The 20,450-nt window shown below is 44.8% G+C and overlaps 1 protein-coding gene across 1 annotated transcript in view; it reads right to left on the bottom strand.

The window, feature by feature from the left end:
• Nucleotides 1–20,450, bottom strand: part of LOC115458714 (DNA repair protein RAD51 homolog 3-like) — a 75,346-nt gene that overhangs the window by 39,144 nt on the left and 15,752 nt on the right. Inside the window, exons 4-6 of the mRNA XM_030188541.1 lie at nucleotides 17,571–17,704; nucleotides 15,540–15,671; nucleotides 11,173–11,239 (exon numbers count right to left, since the gene is read on the bottom strand). Of these exons, the coding sequence (XP_030044401.1) occupies nucleotides 11,173–11,239; nucleotides 15,540–15,671; nucleotides 17,571–17,704 (333 nt within the window). The remainder of the gene's footprint in view (nucleotides 1–11,172; nucleotides 11,240–15,539; nucleotides 15,672–17,570; nucleotides 17,705–20,450) is intronic.

The following is a 20,450-nucleotide window of genomic DNA, read 5'->3' on the forward strand; positions in this document are numbered from 1 at the left end:
TCTCCCACAAATAATAGAATAGGACATTTAATCACTAGATTGATGCCCTGAAGAATGTAGCACACATGTTCTAGCACCACAAAAGGTCTCTGTGAGACCTCTTCATCCACTCCTACCAATGGATGGTGGTAGGAATGGAAGGTGGGGTTCCATAATGTCTCAGGGGAAGAGCGGCAGACATGTACTTGAGAAGACGTTTAAGACTGTGCAAGGTGAGCTACGACTATTCTATCATTCCAAGGCCATTGGTGGCCCATAGATGATGACCTGATAAGACACTGAGGAAGAACCTAGGAAAAATATCTTCAAGGCTACAGCGGAACACTAAGGGGGGGGGGGGGGGGGGGGGGGGGGACACAAAAAGTACAAATCCTCCTTCAAAAAACTCCATGAAGCAAGTTACAGTGGTGGAAATAAGTATTTGATCCCTTGCTGATTTTGTAAGTTTGCCCACTGACAAAGACATGAGCAGCCCATAATTGAAGGGTAGGTTATTGGTAACAGTGAGAGATAGCACATCACAAATTAAATCCGGAAAATCACATTGTGGAAAGTATATGAATTTATTTGCATTCTGCAGAGGGAAATAAGTATTTAATCCCTCTGGCAAACAAGACCTAATACTTGGTGGCAAAACCCTTGTTGGCAAGCACAGCGGTCAGACGTCTTCTGTAGTTGATGAGGTTTGCACACATGTCAGGAGGAATTTTGGTCCACTCCTCTTTGCAGATCATCTCTAAATCATTAAGAGTTCTGGGCTGTCGCTTGGCAACTCGCAGCTTCAGCTCCCTCCATAAGTTTTCAATGGGATTAAGGTCTGGTGACTGGCTAGGCCACTCCATGACCCTAATGTGCTTCTTCCTGAGCCACTCCTTTGTTGCCTTGGCTGTATGTTTTGGGTCATTGTCGTGCTGGAAGACCCAGCCACGACCCATTTTTAAGGCCCTGGCGGAGGGAAGGAGGTTGTCACTCAGAATTGTACGGTACATGGCCCCATCCATTCTCCCATTGATGCGGTGAAGTAGTCCTGTGCCCTTAGCAGAGAAACACCCCCAAAACATAACATTTCCACCTCCATGCTTGACAGTGGGGACGGTGTTCTTTGGGTCATAGGCAGCATTTCTCTTCCTCCAAACACGGCGAGTTGAGTTCATGCCAAAGAGCTCAATTTTTGTCTCATCTGACCACAGCACCTTCTCCCAATCACTCTCGGCATCATCCAGGTGTTCACTGGCAAACTTCAGACGGGCCGTCACATGTGCCTTCCGGAGCAGGGGGACCTTGCGGGCACTGCAGGATTGCAATCCGTTATGTCGTAATGTGTTACCAATGGTTTTCGTGGTGACAGTGGTCCCAGCTGCCTTGAGATCATTGACAAGTTCCCCCCTTGTACTTGTAGGCTGATTTCTAACCTTCCTCATGATCAAGGATACCCCACGAGGTGAGATTTTGCGTGGAGCCCCAGATCTTTGTCGATTGACAGTCATTTTGTACTTCTTCCATTTTCTTACTATGGCACCAACAGTTGTCTCCTTCTCGCCCAGCGTCTTACTGATGGTTTTGTAGCCCATTCCAGCCTTGTGCAGGTGTATGATCTTGTCCCTGACATCCTTAGACAGCTCCTTGCTCTTGGCCATTTTGTAGAGGTTAGAGTCTGACTGATTCACTGAGTCTGTGGACAGGTGTCTTTCATACAGGTGACCATTGCCGACAGCTGTCTGTCATGCAGGTAACGAGTTGATTTGGAGCATCTACCTGGTCTGTAGGGGCCAGATCTCTTACTGGTTGGTGGGGGATCAAATACTTATTTCCCTCTGCAGAATGCAAATAAATTCATATACTTTCCACAATGTGATTTTCCGGATTTAATTTGTGATGTGCTATCTCTCACTGTTACCAATAACCTACCCTTCAATTATGGGCTGCTCATGTCTTTGTCAGTGGGCAAACTTACAAAATCAGCAAGGGATCAAATACTTATTTCCACCACTGTATATTGTTTGACCACAATGATATTGACTACTATGGTGATCTCTACTCCTCAAGTGATGCAAGACAAGATTGGTGAATTGATTCACTAAAGCCATTAATCTCCCAGAAAAGGCAGCCACAGACATGCCCCTCAAGCTGGAAGAGTTGTACACAGTTGCTATATACTTCAAGTTGGGCAGGACCTTGTGCAGCAACTGCCTCATGGCTAAGCAGCACATCAGGATGTGGAAATCTGTCAGCCCAAACCTACATGAGAAGATGGGAGAAGCTGGGCAACAAGCTGCCCACTCTACAGAAGGAATACTCACACTCCTGCCTAAGCAGAAGAGTGAGTGACATGATCTCAAATACTGGCACCCTCTCTCTCTTCCAAATGTAGACTATAAGATCCTGGCACAGATGACTGAAAATTGTCATCTCACGGGTGATTTATCCAAATCAGGACTGCAGCATCTTCAGACACAGGATTGTAGACAGCCTGCCAATGATCAGGGACATGATCCATTGCATAAAGGACTGTTGGTTGCAAGCGGCACTTGTGAGCTTGGATCAAGAGAAGGCCTATTACCATTATCTTACGATTTTCTAAAATAAGGTGCTCATGGGATTAGGATTGGGCAAATCATTCTGTAGATACCTTAGTGTGTTGTACACTGCCATTTTCAGTGCCATGGTCAAACATTTGGAAAATGGGTCCCTTTTCTATTAGATAAGAGGTCAGGCAAGGATGCCTTTTTTCACTCCTTCCCTTTCTGTTATTGAGATCTTCATGAACGCATCAGACAACACATCGGAATCAGAGGGATCACAATACTAGGAATCCAAAGGCAGCCTGTGAAGAGCTCCCTCTACATGGATGATATCATTGTCTCTGTTCAGACAGACTCCATGAGGAGGACAAATGATGCTTGTGAGGACTTTGGAAGAGCTCTGGGATCAAGAGAGAACTGTGGAAAATCAAAGATCATGTTTTTCAGAGACTGGGGTCCAGTGACCAATTCCCTCCCTTATCATACAGGGCAGGCCCAATTAAGACCTTGGATGTAAGAGAAAACAGCCTGGAAGTGCTGTGTTGAGAGACATGCAAAAGTGAACTGGGACTGTGGAGTTGGAGGAAACTATCTATTGAGGGAATGATCCTGGTGTTCTGGAACAAATTCCTTTTGTACTTCAGTAAACAATGCAGGCTTGTCCTCATCCGGCAGCACTGGCCAGGATCATTACCAGGACAGTCTGGAGGAGTGGCCTAGTGGTTAGAGCACTGATCTTGACATCCAGAGTTGGCAGATTCAAATCCCACTGCTGCTCCTTGTGATCTTGGGCAAGTCACTTAACCCTCCATTGCCTCATGTACAAATTATATTGTGCGCCCTCCAGGGACAGGGAACTACCCAGTGTACCTGAATGTAACTCGCCTTAAGCTACTACTGAAAAGGTGTGAGCAGAATCCAAATAAATAAAAATAAATTTGGAATTCCACGATAGATCAAACGTGCTGCTTGTCCAGAACTGCACAGGTCACAGAGAGGCATATTTTCAAAGCACTTTGGGAGGCTAAGTTCCATAGGTTTCTATGGAACTTTGGGAGGCTAAGTGCTTTGAAAATGAGCCTGAAAGGGTGTTAAATGAGTCTCCAACCTTGACATCTTACTCTGGATGTTCATCCACATTTGTATTACCTTAAAGGCCAATAAGAGACCATGCAAGATACCTCATGGCCCAACTCTTCACCATCTTGTGAAGGAGTTCAAATTACATGTCATACCGATCTTACAGACAGCAAAGGACCCATAACAAACTTACTGGAAGTCACCTGCATCAAAATATAGCAAAACATCTCCATCAGGAGGTTAACAAACCATCACATAAGACAGCTATGAAGGGCAGACTAACAAAGGAATTAATGCAGACAATAAGCCTTTGCAAGTACAGGTGCTGTTCGAGAGGCTACATAGTAGAACAGATAACCTATCACTTGTTCTAGGAGTGCTGCTTCACAGTGTTACATCAGGCACTGAACACAGAATTCAGAGTGTGCATCCCAAAGAGATGTCACTCACTAAATGATACTCTACGAACTATCTACTACTAAACCATAATTTCTAAAGTGCCACCATGCTTACACAGAACTGTACAGATATACATAAGAGAAAGTCCCTTTAATGCAAAATGTATAATCTAGTCAAGAGAGACAAACAGGTAGGAAAGATAATGGCAAAAGTCAGAAGAATGCTTGGGTGCATAGGAAGAGGAATGGCTAGTAGGGAAAAAAAAAAAAAAAAGGAGGTGTTAGTAGTCTAAATGAGATTTACAGAGGCACTGGAGACTACATCATCAAAAAGATATGAACAGGATGTAGTCGGTACAGAAGGTGGCTACTAAAATGGGCAGTGATCTTCGTCATAAGGTGTATGGGGGACAGACTTAAAGATGTTTACTTTGGAACCTTCTCCTTGGAAAAAGACACGAAAGGAGCTCCACATGACAAAGCCTGCAGCTCCAAAATCCTCCGTGCCGAGGAAATGGCCACCAAAAACACAGTCTTCAGGGTAAGATCCTTGTAGGTGCTCATCTCCAACGGCTCAAAAGGAGGACCAACACCTCCAAGATGAGATTCAAGTCCTGCGGAGGGACTGACGGACACCACGGCGGACGAATCAGTTTGACTTCTTGCAAAAAAATGGACCACATCTGGAGAAGAAACTAAGGACATCTCATGAACCTTCCCCTGGAAACGGGCCAAAGCCGCAACCTGCACTTTCAAGGAGGACAGAGCTAAACCCCTGTCCAAACCATCCAGCAAAAATTCCAAAACCTGTGCGATAGATGTTTGCAAAGCCCAATCCAGGCACCAATTCTTAAAAGTTTGCCACATGCGCACATAAGCCAACAAAGTGGACCATTAACGTGACCGTAACATAGTAGAAATTACTCTGGGAGAAAAACCTTTCCTCCACAATCTGCTCCTTTCAAAAGCCAAGCCGTAAGCGAGAACCGAGATGGACCCTGAGATAACAGCACCATCTCCCCTAAAGGAAGTGGTTCCTTCTCCAGACGCACTAGATCTCCGTACCACGGATGACAAGAAAAACTTGGAGCCACCAGGATCACTCGATTCATTGCACCACACAACCCAACAGCCACGGAAGGAACATATAAAGTAACTCCTGAGGTGGCCACGGAAGAACCAATGTGTCGATCCCTTCGGACCAAGGATCCCTCTGTCGACTGAAATAATGTGGCACTTGAGCAATGTTGGCTGTTGCCATGAGATCCATCACCGGCAGACCCCATTTCAACACGATGCAGTCAAAGACCGAACGATGAAGAGATCACTCTCCAGTATCTAGAGTGTGTATGCTCAGAAAATCTGCGTTCACATTGTCCATGCCAGCCACATGACCCGCCGATATATCCTGAAAATAAACTTCTGCCCAGCACATTAACAATGCCACCTCCTCGGCAACCGCCCGGCTCTTTGTGCCCACTTGTTGGTCAACATAGGCTACGGCCTGTTGCATTGTTGGAGAGAACTCTTACGGCCTTGCCGAGGAGAAGCAACTGGAAGAACACCAGAGCCAACCAGATCGCCGTCTCCAACCGACTGATGGACCAATCAAGCCTCCTCCATTGACCAATGGCCCTGAGCTACCTGGCTGAGACAATAAGCCCCCCCCCAACCTGGCATCCGTGGTGAGAACTATCCACTCTGAAGGGTCCAAAGGCATGCCATTCTCCAGATTTGGTGTGTGTAGCCACCACTGAAGACTGTGGCAGGTGGGGGGGGGGGGGGGGGGGCGGGGGAAGGGGCTCCCATCACAGGTTACCTTTTCTCCAAGTCCTGCGTCTACAGGGACCAGCAAGCCAGAAGAGGAAGCTGCAACTGCCACATGTGTGCCCTGGCCCACGGGACCACCTCTACGGCTGCTGCCATCAGATCCAGTACCTGAAGGTAATAATGGGCCGCTGGAGCTTTCTCCAAAAGAAGCTGCCAAATCTGCCCCTGCAGTCTGGCAATTCGAGTGGGAGGCAGGAACATACGACCCTTCAACATGTCAAAACGAACCCCCCAGATACTCCAGGGACTGTGACGGTAGCAGATGATTCTTGGCCGAATTCACCACCCAGCCTAGGTACTCACCACACGTACGGTCACCGCTTCAGATACTCCAAGAAACTCCGACCACAACTTGGCTCGAATTAACCAATCGTCGAGAGTAAGGATGGACCAAGGTGCCCTGCTTCCACAAAGCGGCAGCTACAACCATGACCTTGGAAAAGGTCAGTGGCACCGTCGTGAGACCTAACGGCTGAGAACAGAATTGAAAATGCTTCCGTAAGATGGCAAACTAAAGAAAATGCTGATGAGCTGCCTGGAAGGGAATGTGCAAATAAGCTTCCGTCAAACCTTGTGAAGTGAGAAATTCCCCTCTCTGAACCACTACGACGACCGAGCACAACGTTTCCATCTGAAAAGTGGGGACTTTCAGAATTCCATTGATCCTCTTGAGATCTAAAATGGGTCAAAAGGAACCCTCCTTCTTGGGCACCACGAAATAAATGTAATAGCATCACGTCCCGTTCCCTTTGGGGCACTTCAGCCCCCAGACTGAACAGACGAAGCAGACTTTCTCGAACTGCCCCTGCCTTGAGTTGAGAAGGACACGGAGATTCCAGAAAGAACTCAGGCAGCAGATTGTTGAACTGTAGCGCATATCCATCGTGTAACTACCTCGAGGACTCACTGATCTGACATGATCTGGGTCCACCTCTGGTAAAATTGTCTCAACTGAGTGCCCACTCACACCAGAGACTGGACCCCCACACCCTCATTGAGAGTTGCGCACAGGACGAACACCCTCTGAGGAGTCACGCCCTCCACAGCATCCCCCTTGAAAGGGCTAGTTCCGCTGAAAAAAAGCCAGACCTCTGGGCGCTCCGCTCGACCTTGTAACGCCAAGTTTCCCCGCAAACAACCATGCTCTGACTCCCCCTGGCTACCTGACTTGGGTCCAACCTCTGGAAGGCATGGGACTTCAGCTTCCCCAAGACCAACTTATCCAAATCCCAGTAACCAATGCGCCCGACAGGCAACTACCACCAGGGCCATATTCTTCGCTGACGCTTGTAGTAAATCGTAAAGAAAATCAGCTAAGAATGAATAGCCCATCTCTAACTTGGCCAGTTCCTGTACCCAGGAAGCCCTGTCCACCATAAGATCATCCAGCAGTTTCTCAGCCCAGCGGAATCAAGCGCAAGCCACCAAATCCCCACACAGAGACGCTTGCAGCGACAGAGCCAATAAGTTAAAACTACGCTTAAGAAAGGATTCTAACTTCTTATCTTGGCAGTCACGGAGCACCGTGCCACCATCCATTGGAAAAGCCATAGCCTTAGTCACCGCTGTCACAATCACACCCATTGTGGGAGGCTTTATGGAGTCCCTATCCTCCTAAGGGACAGGGTAAAGCCTAGCCATAGCCCGAGACACCTTACAAGCAGTATCTGGAGAAGACCACGCTTGTGCCACCATCTCCCTGAGATCTTTATTCTTGGGAAAGGATCACGGAGAACGCCGAATCCCTTTAACCAAAGGGTCTACTTGCTTAGCCTCCCCCGCGGGGGCCTCTGTAGGCTCAAACTTAAGAGTAGAAGACATCTGGTCAATTAACTCTTAAGCTCATCCCTATGAAAAATCCTGACCACTGAGGGGTCCTCCCCCAGCAGGGAAAAACCCTTCTCCTGAGATGAATCCAAAGGGTTCTCCTTCCCGAGGTCACTTAGAGCTTCCTCTGATCCTAGGAGAGAAAATGTTTCTGGATCCTCAGCCCAGTCCAGGTGAGGTCTCGTTGCAGCCACCAGACCCCTCCCCGCCCCCCCCTCGGAGGGTCCGTCCAAGCCGATTTCCAAATTTCCAAGCCTGATACAGAGCCCAGATAAACTCAGGAGGGAATCCCATCCCTCATGAGCTCTCACTAAGCAAGGCTGGACCCCTAAAATGTTCCTCCTGCAACGACTGTGGTGGCTCTGCAGTGCGGGAAGAATCCAAGATGGCAGCGGTTCCTGCCAAAAACGGGACCACCGCTGCCGAACCTGCCTGCATGACTGTCTCAGAACAAGCACTGCCTACCGCATGAACCTCTGCGATTAACTCTGGAGGTGCAGATGGTGGTTTTGGCTCCCCCCAGAGCCGGCATTGAGATCCTGGTGCCTCCACACTTCAGTGTGCACACGAGCAGCAGTGGAGCAGTTTCCCTGCAGACACCACCACGGTAAGAGGGAGAGAAGGAAAGACGTGATCCGGAGTCAAATCAGCAACCACCACTAACTCCCTCGCACAAACAGGCTCTGCTCTCCCAGACAGCACAAGAAAGGTACCGGTACTAAACTGGAGCCTTTTTTTCCTCATTTGAGCCCTGTTGCTGCAGGCTGAAGTGGCACTCAAGGCTTCCGCCTGAAAACGGTAGCTGAGGCACAAAGCTGTCTACTCAGGAGAGCAGCACAGGGGAGGGACCTGGCCACCTGGGTGTAACACCCCAAGGGGAAAAATGGGGCCCCACTGGACCCACACCCCAGAAGCACAAGAGCCAAAGTACAGGGTTACATCCTAGCTTTTTTTAAATTCCAGAAGAAAAGCCCAAAGACAGACCCCGAGCACCAAGGAACCCCTAGGGCCTACCAGACCAGTCAAGTTGCACAGGTTGCAAGTCTACTCTCTACTGGAGACTTGAGAAATACTGGCTGGTTGGGGTTCTGCACATACAGTGTTCAAAGTTAAATGTTCCCAGTCTCCCTTTGCTGGTAGGCGTGCATAACCCAAGCGTCTTGACGGGTCTGGAGAGTTGCTGAGGGATCAGATTTTACCATTGTTCTGGGTGTACTAAGACAACAGAGCACTAGCATGCTCTTTTCAAAGCACCTGCAGCTCAGGAAATTACAGCTGTGGTGCAGGAGCGATGCGATAGGATGGGAAGACTCCAGGAACAGAAACACCTGCAGACTTACGAGTAGAAAAGAGAACAGATACAGAGTTACTCCTGGGGAAATGCTGCACAAAAATCTTGAAAATGTTTGTGCACTATATTTTAAAACTCTGCATGCTTTACTTGCTATTATTTTGCATTGAATTTCCCCATCAGAAGGCCTGAACGTTCCCCCATACAGACTTGACATCCAGTTCTCTCCCCCCTCCCTCCAGCAAAACACCCAGTGAATCTCCCCCAGTTCTTTAACTCCTAGCAAGACCCCCAGTGAATCTCCCCCAGTTCTTTAACTCCTAGCAAGACCCCCAGTACTCTTTCCCCTAAGCTCACTGTTCCTCCCTCTGCTCCCCTCCCATTCTTGCTCCCCCCCACCAGGAACATACTTCCAGCTTGCTCTGTCCCTTATCCCAAACCCACCAGAAGAAAAAAAAATTAAAAAAAATAAAAAAAATCTCGGCATGCTCTCCCCCCCCCCCCCCCCCCCAGACAAAGCAAATCCTCTTGGGGTGCTTTGTTCCCTCCATCCCCCTCTCCACAGCCAGAACCCACAAACGCGCTCTCTTCCTCAACTCCCATGCTGGAAGAAACCCTTGGTATGCCCTCTCCCTCCCTAGAAACACTCCCTTCAGTTTGCTTTGTCTCACTCCCCCCTCCAATCAGTTTGCTCTGCTCCCCCAAACCTCATCATGCTGTGTCGCCCCCCTCCCCCCCCGCAAAAAAACAAAACAAAAAAAAACAAAAACCAGTGATCAGCTGCTCGCTTTCTTCCTACCAGCCTGTTAAAAAAATAAGCACTCAAACTCTTTCTACCCCTGCAGCAATCACTTCCATTCCTGCTCCATACAGCTACCAAAGCACCAAGGAGGAGAGTGACTGCGCATGAGGCCGCATCCTTTTCCTCTGCTGCATGGTGACAAAATGTTAATTTGAACCATGCAGCTCTACTGTGTGGTTCAAATTAATAGTCAGGTAGAGAGCAGCAGTGAAGGATGTGACATGCTGAGTAGCTGCTTTCCCCCTCCTCCTGGCTGTACACTGGTAGATGTATGGAGAAAAAATGGTAGCGACTGCTACAAGGGTATGGTAAGTGTTTCTTCTGGCTTGGCGTGGGGGTGGGGGTGGGGGGGGGGGGGGAGGAGAAGAACAACCACAATTGCTGCTGTTTCTGCTGCTAACCTTTTGCCTGTGAAAGAATTCTGAAATGAACAGAATTCTCTAAGGAGAAGAAAAGTGTAGGTCAGTCTGAATTTGGACTTGACAAGATAGTGGGGTAGAAGGGATGTGCTCGGGTCAGGCTGCCTCCGTTGAATTTTCAGTACAGCTATTCTAATGTATTAACAGATAGATATGAAAATGTTACTAAATTTCAGCTAATAGAAAGAACATTCCTAAATAGTAATCAAGGAGTGGAAGCAAAGCTCTTGGTGTATAAAGACAGCAGTATTATTGAATTACCAGTTCTCAGTTTTGCCACAAGTGAGCACATTTCCAGAACTGCATACTATTCTATATCTGCAGGACTACCAAGAGACCTGAAAATATCAGCTTTAGCTCAAGAAGCGACTCGCTAATTTGATGTACATGCACCTGCCCCAATTGAACTGTCATTTTGCTTCATTTATTGTCCACCATTCTGCAAGTTCTGTAAAATTAATATAAGCGAGAAAGAATGACAAAGTGATTAAAGTAATGGTCTGGGAACCAGAAGACCAGAATTCAAATTCTGCTTTCTAACACATTTGGTGACCCTGGACAAGTCAGTTTAGTTCCTGTTCCGTTTGGCAGCAAATTCAGACTTAAAGCTCTTTTAGGAAGGGATCGCTATATCTCTCTATATAAAAGGCAACACGAACGTTTTATGAAGCCTCCAGCCGGAAGTGTGAAGGGGGCGAGATATCCGGTTTCCCTATGAGTGTCTGCCCCACCCTCTCTGTAACACAGTCAGTGAAGGAAAACAGCAGAGCACAGAAATCAAATCGCTGGCTCTGTAACAGTGAAGGACTCAGAGGGGGGAGGGGAGAGAGGCCAGAGGGACACACACACTCCCACATGCACACAGAAGAAAACATTGCTAGCCCCCGTTTCATTTGCATCAGAAACGGGGCTTTTTTACTAGTATTATGCTATAAGAATGCTTAAATATAACTTATTTGGAAAGATCTTTCTCCATGGTCTTATACACTGTTTTCCTACCCACCTAAAGCTGGCACAAGCATAGACTGGCTCTGTCCAATCCGAGTTGTCATCTGGTTGGTCAAGATGACCTGTAACAGCAAAAAGAAAAAGGATTACTGGTATTATTGTAGGTGCAATAGCAATAAGAATACATTTGATGTTTTTGAGGCAGAAAATCTGCCTAACTAAAATTCTCTATAATACCAGTTGCTTAAAAAATGTGTTCAGATACGATTTTGGTGTATACACCTGCACAGATTACTTGTAGCAGACATCTTTTATGACTAATGCATACAATCCACATAACTAGAAAACTGGATTTCTCCAAAAATTTCCAGCACATTTCCATTTCCTTAAATATTTTACTTGCCCCAAACTACATAATGCTCTGGGTGAGGAACCAAAATATTCTGTGTCAAACTGAATTACGCCAAGCCAAGTCTAGGTTATGTCAAAACTGGTTCACTTTTGTCCTCTCACTATGAGCTCTGAGGAAAAGGGTTAGTAAAAGGGAAAGAGCTGCTTAGAATTCATCTTTTATAGTCAGGCCTACAAATCAGAGGAGTTCAAAAGAATTACAATATTTTAAACACAATTTTTCACCTTGACAGAGCAAAAGATCAGAACCTGGCTGAGAATAAACAACGTGCTATTGAAATTCCTTTCTTTTTCTAGCTCAGTGGTTGAGGGATGTATAAAGCGTAGCATCAAGTTTGAAGGCTGTAACTCCTCCGATCTCCTGTGGCCACGCAGGAAAAACGACTCTTAGAATCCACCTACAGAAGTCACACGTTCTGGCAGGGACAGATGTGAGATGTCAGCAGGGGATACAGTTCTTTGATCTGTTAGTTCAGCTGTTCTGGATACAAGTTATTTTTAGCACTGGAAATTAAAACTACCATGCTGCAGTCTAACAAATTATTGGGAAGAGAACAGAGTCAAATCGTTTGAGTAAAGCTTTTAAGAGTGCACATGAGGATGCCATTTTAAAACCTCAATTCTTGGTTTCATATGGACCTCAGTGGATATAAAGAATTGCAGCTTCCAAGTGCCATCTAGTGCTCAGCTAAGCATATAGTTCTAGTCTTGCACAGTGGGATCCTGTACACAAACACACCATAGAAAGGACAGGGTGCACCAGCACTTTGCATAGGAATGACAAGACTCCCTTATAACTAAAATGGCTCTTTCCCCCGAGTCGTGCTGCTACTAACACCACTGCCATGAATTTACACTATCCCTATAAGGAAATCCTGGTACACCAAATTTATAACTATTTTTCAGCAATAAGGGTGTTTGTCATATTCCCTCACCCAAAAGACTTTAGGAGGCAAACTAGTATCCAGAGCTATTTGAAAGCTGTTGAATTACCAGAGAGAATATGAATATAATTAGGGGTCAGTAAACAGAAGTGTAGTACACGAAAAATTAAAAGCAACCCAAAATAATGAAATACAAAAAAAACATATGTTCTACTTAAAGATATTTTTTCCAGCCATAAAATGGAGTTTACCTATGATGCAAATATACCTGTAGTGACATCATCCAATGGTTATCGCTTTAAGTGGTCTATAAATGTGCAACATAAAGAAAAAAAAAAAAAAAAAGATCTGGAGGACTGAGGTTTGATTGCTGACTGCAGAAGGTTATCCTATCTGCAATCTAGGTGGATAGAGCTAGTTTAGGAATCTGGAGGTGAAGTTGGACAGGATGGAAGACCATGAAGAGTTGAGATAGATAGTTGAGTCAAGGAGTATGAAAGTGCTCTTTCGCAATCTGGGACATGAAAGGCGATTTCTGCCTAGTAGGACTGAGGTTTGGGGAAGAGGAAAAGGAGGGCAATATCTTGGGATGTGGAAGGACAAGACTATCTTAGACAGGAATTTGGATGTGTGCAGAACATGGCCCTATTTGGAAGGAATTTAGTATAGGGGAAATAATATACTAGTGCCTGGATCCTGCTGACTCCTCGGGCCAATGTTATTGTGATCTAGAACACAGTCTTCCATATGACAGAGACACACTGCTCACTGGTTCAAAGGGGCAAGACATAAGTTGTGTCAGGACTATGCTGAGGTCCTAGAGGGAAAATGGAAGCAGTAGGGGTGGGCAAGTATTCATTAAGCCCTTCATAAATCATTATATTATGGGTTGTGCTGAGATTGGCTCACTGTGCAGGTGGCCATGCTATACTGCAATGACAGAAAGATAAAGATGCACTGAGTGTTTTGAAGGCCTAATCTGACAGATGGACATGGTACTGTAGAAGAGAACGCATTGTGTTTCCACTTGAGTTGGTAGGACTTCCTCATGGAGCTCCAGTGAACTGCTACAAGTATGTCCTGAAGATCTTGTCAGCTATGGGCTACCCCTGCTAAGAGAGAACTTGAGATTCATGCTGCATGAGAAACATTGGGTTGTTGTCCAGAGGAAGAGGCTGATCTATTGACAGTACCAAGACACATGGGAACCAAGGCTGTCTGAGCAAATGTGGGGCTATGAGTATGTTTGCCTTGTCTTGCATAATCTTCTGAATGACCCTTAAGATTGGTGGTATGGGCAAAAAGGCATGCATGAGATACTGGATTCAAGGTACTGTGAAGACATCTGCTCCTAGTCTTCTGGATGATAGTCTCCTGGAGCCAAACTCACACTAGCTGGAAGAGCCAGGTCCTCTTGATGAAGCTAGAGTACTGTCTTGCTTACACTGACAAGGCGAGGTTGTAGTTTTAGTGAGTGGGGGAAGGAGAAATGGCCCTTTTCATAGTTTTGTGCGGAAGTGCTTCCTCAAGGCTCCCGACAGTACATTATTTTGGCTTGACTGAATGCTTACAACCTTTTCATTCTTATTACTCTGGAAGTGCCTGGTTCAGGTGGGACCAAGGTTCTTGGACCCACGAGTATCCAAGATGAGCTCTTTGGGACATGCATGTACTTAGTGCTTCCTGTAGAGGGGTCTATGGGTACCTTGTTGAGGACCAGTGGATCAACACCAGATTCTGTGAATCCACGTTCCTGTAGTATATTCTAGCACTGATTTACATATTTTTACCAGATCCCCAATTAGTCAATTTGCTGCTGAGAAATGTTTTTTTTTTTGAGGGCAGAGCTGGTGGTGGGAGGCAGGGCAGACTTATACGGTCTGTGCCAGAGCCAGTGGTGGGAGGCGGGACTGGTGGTTGGGTGGCGGAGATAGTGCTGGGCAGACTTATACGGTCTGTGCCCTGAAAAGGACAGGTACAAATCAAGGTAGGGTATACACAAAAAGTAGCACATATGAGTTTATCTTGTTGGGCAGACTGGATGGACCGTGCAGGTCTTTTTCTGCTGTCATTTACTATGTTACTAACATGTCTGGCTTAGCTTGCATAAAGACACACTGAGGGATGAAAGATGTGGAGGACAATGCAGGAAAGGTGGCATATGCCTATCAAACTCTACAGAACTTTCTGAGTTACAGAGGGCAACTATGCTGGCAGCTTTTGGATGACATCACCACAGGCGAAGCTGCATCAAATGGACCGACACCATTAAAGAAAAAAAAAATAAATAAATAAAAAGGTACATAAAATCATTTCATTTATAAGCTCAGACATCTTAGCTGGAGCTATCTGAACTGGCCAAAGCCCCAGACTGTATAATCATATGGGCTGATATTCAGCCTGTGGCGGTCAGTGATTTTTTTTTTAAATGCTGACCATCGTGGGCAGAATTAGCCCTGGACATTCAGTGCCGGGTCATGTGCAGCACCAACAATGTATATATTAGGCTAATTGTGCATGCAGTAGCTGCCACAGCACATGTAGGCCTGGACAATAATCAGCTGGAGCTCGCAGAAGATAGTTGTGTGGGCCTTGGCTGAATAACTCCTGGCTCCTCCCCAACTCAGTCCTTGATCTGTTCACTTCAAACATAGCTGGTCAGAGCCAATATTCAGTAGCACTGACCGATTAGGTGCTGCTGAATATTGGCGGTTAGGTGGCCACAAGCCTCTCCTGCCCGCTTAAATCACTTTGAACATTGACCAGATACATTCATATCATCTTCCTAAGGCTCTTCAGAGGGGTCAAGTGAAAAATCGCCTGGGGTGCTGAAGATTCATGGTGCTGTATAAAGTGGTCTTCTGCAGCCACTTATTTGTGGCTATTTGATCAAAGGGGGACACCCCTACCCCCATAAATGGCTGGAACGTTAGATGGAGATATCTTCCCTATCCCAGAATGCTCAGGTTGCCAGCTTGCCTGACAAAAGACCTGTTCCTCATCAGTTGGCTAGTCAGGCATGCTCAACATCTTTATAGTGTCTGTGGCTCTCTTTTACTGTCCACAGGCAGTGAGATTATTACTGTTTATAGACTGTTACATTTTTATTGACATGAAACAAACTTACAGCCAATTTATGATCATTAGCCAGGCTGATAAGCTGCTGAGCCAATCCATTCAGAAGTCTTGTTCGCAAAGACAGGTCATCGAAGTCATGACGGAAAGGGAATGCAATACTGTCAATAATGACCAATCGCACCTATGGATGAAAAGAAAGTGATGAGGCTACCTGCTACACACAAAATTTTCCAAAGGTCCCCCCACCATTATTTTCAATTCATAGGGAAAAAAAAGGTTTTCACAAATGAAAACCATTACCAATATAATTACATTAGCCCCTTTAGTTTTAATCAAATTCCTTTTCTCCCCTGCACTGAGAGGCCTGCAAAATGTGCCTTCATGCATTTATTAACTTGGGAAATTCCCCTGGATAAAAATATCAAAACACTAAGCAGGAAGGGGTCCCAAATCATAAAACAGTGATATCTATTATCCAAACGTAGGCACTTGAGAAACAAGATCTAAGGAAGCCATGGTCTGAGACCCTACTCAAAAACTCTCACTGTGATGGTCAAGCTACATAAGAGGACTATAAAGAAGAAAAGTCCAGGTAGTTGAAGACTCACAGTGTTGTAGCCCCAGTAAAGGTTGGCTGATTCAGCAGAAAAACTACCAGGTTAAAAGGTTTCATGGAATATTCCTATTGTTTGTTTACACAGAAAATTCACAAGTCACATTTAATAAATCATGACCTCTAAGTGGTTTACAATCAGAAATCTGACAGACAAAAAGGAAATGGGAACCATTAAGAGGAGATGGTCTAGGTTACCTGGAGATACAATTAAGCAAACATAGTGGAGGAGGAAAAAAAAAAGTCAAAATAATTAACTCCATCTAAACCACAAAAGGGAGGATGTGCTAACAGAACACAGGGACAGTGAGATTGTATTGCTGTCTGAAGGTTGTCACAGGATCCAGCTCTTTGGTCATGTAGCTTTAGGAAAGGACTTGGTAAAAAGAGATGAGCTTTAAGGAGTGTTTAGGGGCTACCACCGAGAACCATGAATTATGGGCTACATGCGACTTTTGTAAGTAAGAGGATACCATAAGCAGTTTTTCCTGGGAAGAACACAAAGCATGTTTAGGGTAGTAAGGGATGAAAGATCTATTTAAGACCTGAGGGACCCCTATATGAATAATCTGAAATACCAGGATGAGGAAATTTGTAACTAATGTGGAAAGAGATGTTCACTTATCAACAAAGGTGAGATGCTACCATACTTCTTAGCACTGAGCTTAGGGTTCTACGGGTTTTGTTGGATTCTGGGTTATCCTTTTGTGCCCACACTACATCAGTGGTTTGCTGGTGTTTCTTTAAATTATGACAGATTTGCTCAATACAACATTTGTTATAGAAAACAGCTCTTTGAATTATCTTTGGTACTTATTTAGATTTACTGTTGGCCTAGGTATGGCAATATGTATGCTCATCTACCAACTGTGGTAGAGAACCAGAAAGAAGGAATCTTAAATCAGACAACTGGTCATTTTCTGCTGTTATTTACTATGTTACTACACCATGTCCAGAAAAAAAATGGGACCCCCCACCAACATCCTAAACATATCCTACTGCATCAGAAACTTGTGCCTGAAATCTGAGACATTTCCAAGTACTTTATTTTTCAACAGCTCAGTGGTGTGGGAGACTTTGTGAATGTGTAAAGGTTGAAAGAGGACACTTAGAACACAAATTATGAATTAAGCAAACCCCCCCATTATACTAATGTATTTTCAAAGGTCATATTAAGGCCCCTGTTTACAAAGTGGCTGGCGGTGCAGTACTGCCAACAAAGCTTTGTAAACAGGGGGGGGGGGGGGGGGGGGGGTAAATGCTTAAACAATTGCAGTATTTTAAAACTATGTAAGATGTCCCATTTTTTCTGAACATAGTGCATGTGAAAAAATAAATGCTGAAAAAAGTATCACAAAACATTTTATAGTCTACTTCAAGCTATTGGGAACCATATATTCTTTATGACAAGATACCCCAAGTGACTGCAGACTATCCCCTAGTATCACGTGCCATGTCCAGATTTACCTTTGGGTGCTGAAAAAAGAAATCTGGAAGGAGATGGACCTGAGCCAGCAGCTCCACATAGTCATGACAACGAAAGTAGTAAATCCGGGAAAGTATACTGTCTAATGAGAAATTCGCCATGCCTTCTTCGTATTCTTGAAGAAAAAAAAAAAAAGTTTCCGTAAAACACCGTACTATTGTTACTTATTTCTATAGAGTTACTAGTAGCACTGTACACAAACTTAAGAGTTTGTAAACTCAGTCCCTATTTGACAATCTAGTCAACAAAAAAAGTAATCAGTGTTTTTTCTGTTGATTATACCTACTATACCGCAAACCCATCTAAAGCCTCTAACTGGGCAGATGTTCGCATGAGAATGTTTTGACATCGTAGCTAAGGGACCAGTGTCTAGATTTTGCAGTCTGTGGGATAGTTTAAAATAAAGTGGGAGAGATGAACTCTGCTCAGATTCTCAAGTGACCAGAGCAGAATATTATAGCATCCATTTATATGTTATAAAGAACTGTGGACAAAAATTTAGTTTACTTAATCAAAGACAGTGATGTCTGTATTTAAACAGGAAAAAAAATCCAGACAATTCTAAATAGAATTACCGGAACTGAGCAGTTAACCAGAAGCTACATAGGAACTGCCTTTCTCCATGGACAGCAAGGATCTCTACAGCTACACTGATTGTGACAATATCAGGGACCAGAGCCAAGTCTAGAAAAGTCTTCTGAGGCTGCACAGATGTTCCTATGCTCCTGTTCGTGACAGTTGCTGTCAAGTCTTTTTTCATCTGTGGTTGCAGTCAATCAATCATCTGTCGGTCTAATATAAAAATTAAAACTTTTTCAAAAAATATAATGCTGGAGACAAAACCGGGATTCAAGCCGACAGAAAGATGTCAGTAACAGACACGTACAAATGATATGCCTGTTGTACTGCATGAAATCAAATAACTACACCAAATGATTCTGTATATTTATGAGGACTAGAAAAATAAGAGAACTCAAACAAAGAATACCCTGAAAGGAAATATGAGCTCCCAAAAGAAATAAAAATATCAGAGAATTGGTCAGAAAAGCTTGACCAGTCTAAACAGCACCACCATATATAGGCTCATTCCCAGCCTCAAAAAAGACAAGCATGAAAAATATGGCTCTTAGGTCAAACGACAAGCTGTGCAGTAAGAAAAGCAAGTCTGATATCAGAAAACATGCTTCCTTCGGCAGCAGAGATTTCCTGCATCAGTGCTGATAACCTTTGCACTGAAGAGTGTCAAGCACAAATAAGGCAAGATTCTCCAGTGCTGAGCCACTGCCTGGGAGGCTCTGAACTGAACAGTGGCAAGAGTGCAGCATCTTGGATCAACCGCTATTTGGAATCCACACTGAAGCAGCACTGTGTGGAAAGAAGAGATTTAGCACTAAGACAGGGAAGACCTCATAAGAGCAGAAGCCTCAGCAGGCATCATAGAGGCACTTGATCCTCTAAAATGGTTACCAGAACTAAAGCAAAACAAGTCAGTCTATCACCACCTCCACTTCAAGCCACTCCAGGGATAAGTCTTCCAGAGTCCTTCACAATCATATCTAGTCACAATTAGTGAGGGTATTCCTTCCTTACAGCACTATGGTTCAAGTCAGTCTAGACCACTTTCACCAGTCTCTAACCACTTGGTACAAAAGCAGGCGGAGGGTGCTCCACTAATATCAAAAATCTCAACTTCACCATCTAGATCATCATTTGTACAAGAAAGATTCTTAATGGAGTTTAACCATGATTTCAGTTTATCCAAAATTGGGCCCAGATCCTGGCGCTATGTGCTGTTCTATAAACAGCGCCTAACTCGGAGGGCTGGTTAAAGAACAGAACTCTCAAGTGCATTTTTTTGGCACGCAAATATGGGTGCCACTTACTGAATCTAGACCAAAATGTGTATCGGCCACAACAACACATCTTTGTAAAGAAAGTATTTGTATTTTCTTACCTGGACAACTAGCTAACTTCAGGAAACAGCTTCCTTAAGCACAGCAGCACAGGTTCTTCATAGGATTTGTCATAAACCAATCACAACCAACACTCGCCTCCTACTCAAACTTTGGCATTTATAAACTGAAGGTCACAGCCTCTACCTCAGCTAAGAGCACTGTGGTTGTAAAACCTGATGCTCAAGTTACCCCCTATGAGGCAAACGATGGCAAGACATATTATGAGACTGCTAGGTTACAGCCCTGTGTGACGATGCTTACACATATTAGAACCAAAGTGGCATCTGAAATTTCAATGCAATGGGCACACTCAGCCTCTCTTCCATCTAACTGAACCTTTCAAGAGAAGGCAACGAAGTGGTGGAAAGAACCCTCCAGTCTCCTCAGGGGTGGAGATACCGCCCCCAAAATATATGTATTCCCCCCCCCCCCCCACTCACCCTCGCTTTGTATTAACAACTGATGCATCCAAGATGGGGCAGGGGACTCATTTAGACCAACTTTAGATGTAAGGATCCCGGATATTAATAGAAGCAAGACAGAACAACAATCAGCTCAAGGCCAGAACTATGTGCTGTGCACTTCAAGCATTTGCAGAGTTAGTATCCAAATCTGCTTTACAGATTTAGACAAACAATTAAGTGGCTATATTTTATGTCAATGAACAAGAACAGACGTGTTCTCGTTGTTTGTCATTCCTGCCTAGAGAATAGAATCAGTTGGCTGACAGGCTCAACTGGATCCTCACGAGCACGGTTCCGTCTAAGCCAGTGGCTCTCAACCCAGTCAGCTTTTCAGGATACCCATAATGAATATGAAGAAGACAGATTTACATGCACTATTCCATTGTATGCAGATCTACCTCATGCATATTCATTATGGATATCTTGAAAACTTGACTTACTA

The sequence above is a fragment of the Microcaecilia unicolor genome, unplaced genomic scaffold (assembly GCF_901765095.1).
Source record: "Microcaecilia unicolor unplaced genomic scaffold, aMicUni1.1, whole genome shotgun sequence".
NCBI lineage: Eukaryota > Metazoa > Chordata > Amphibia > Gymnophiona > Siphonopidae > Microcaecilia > Microcaecilia unicolor.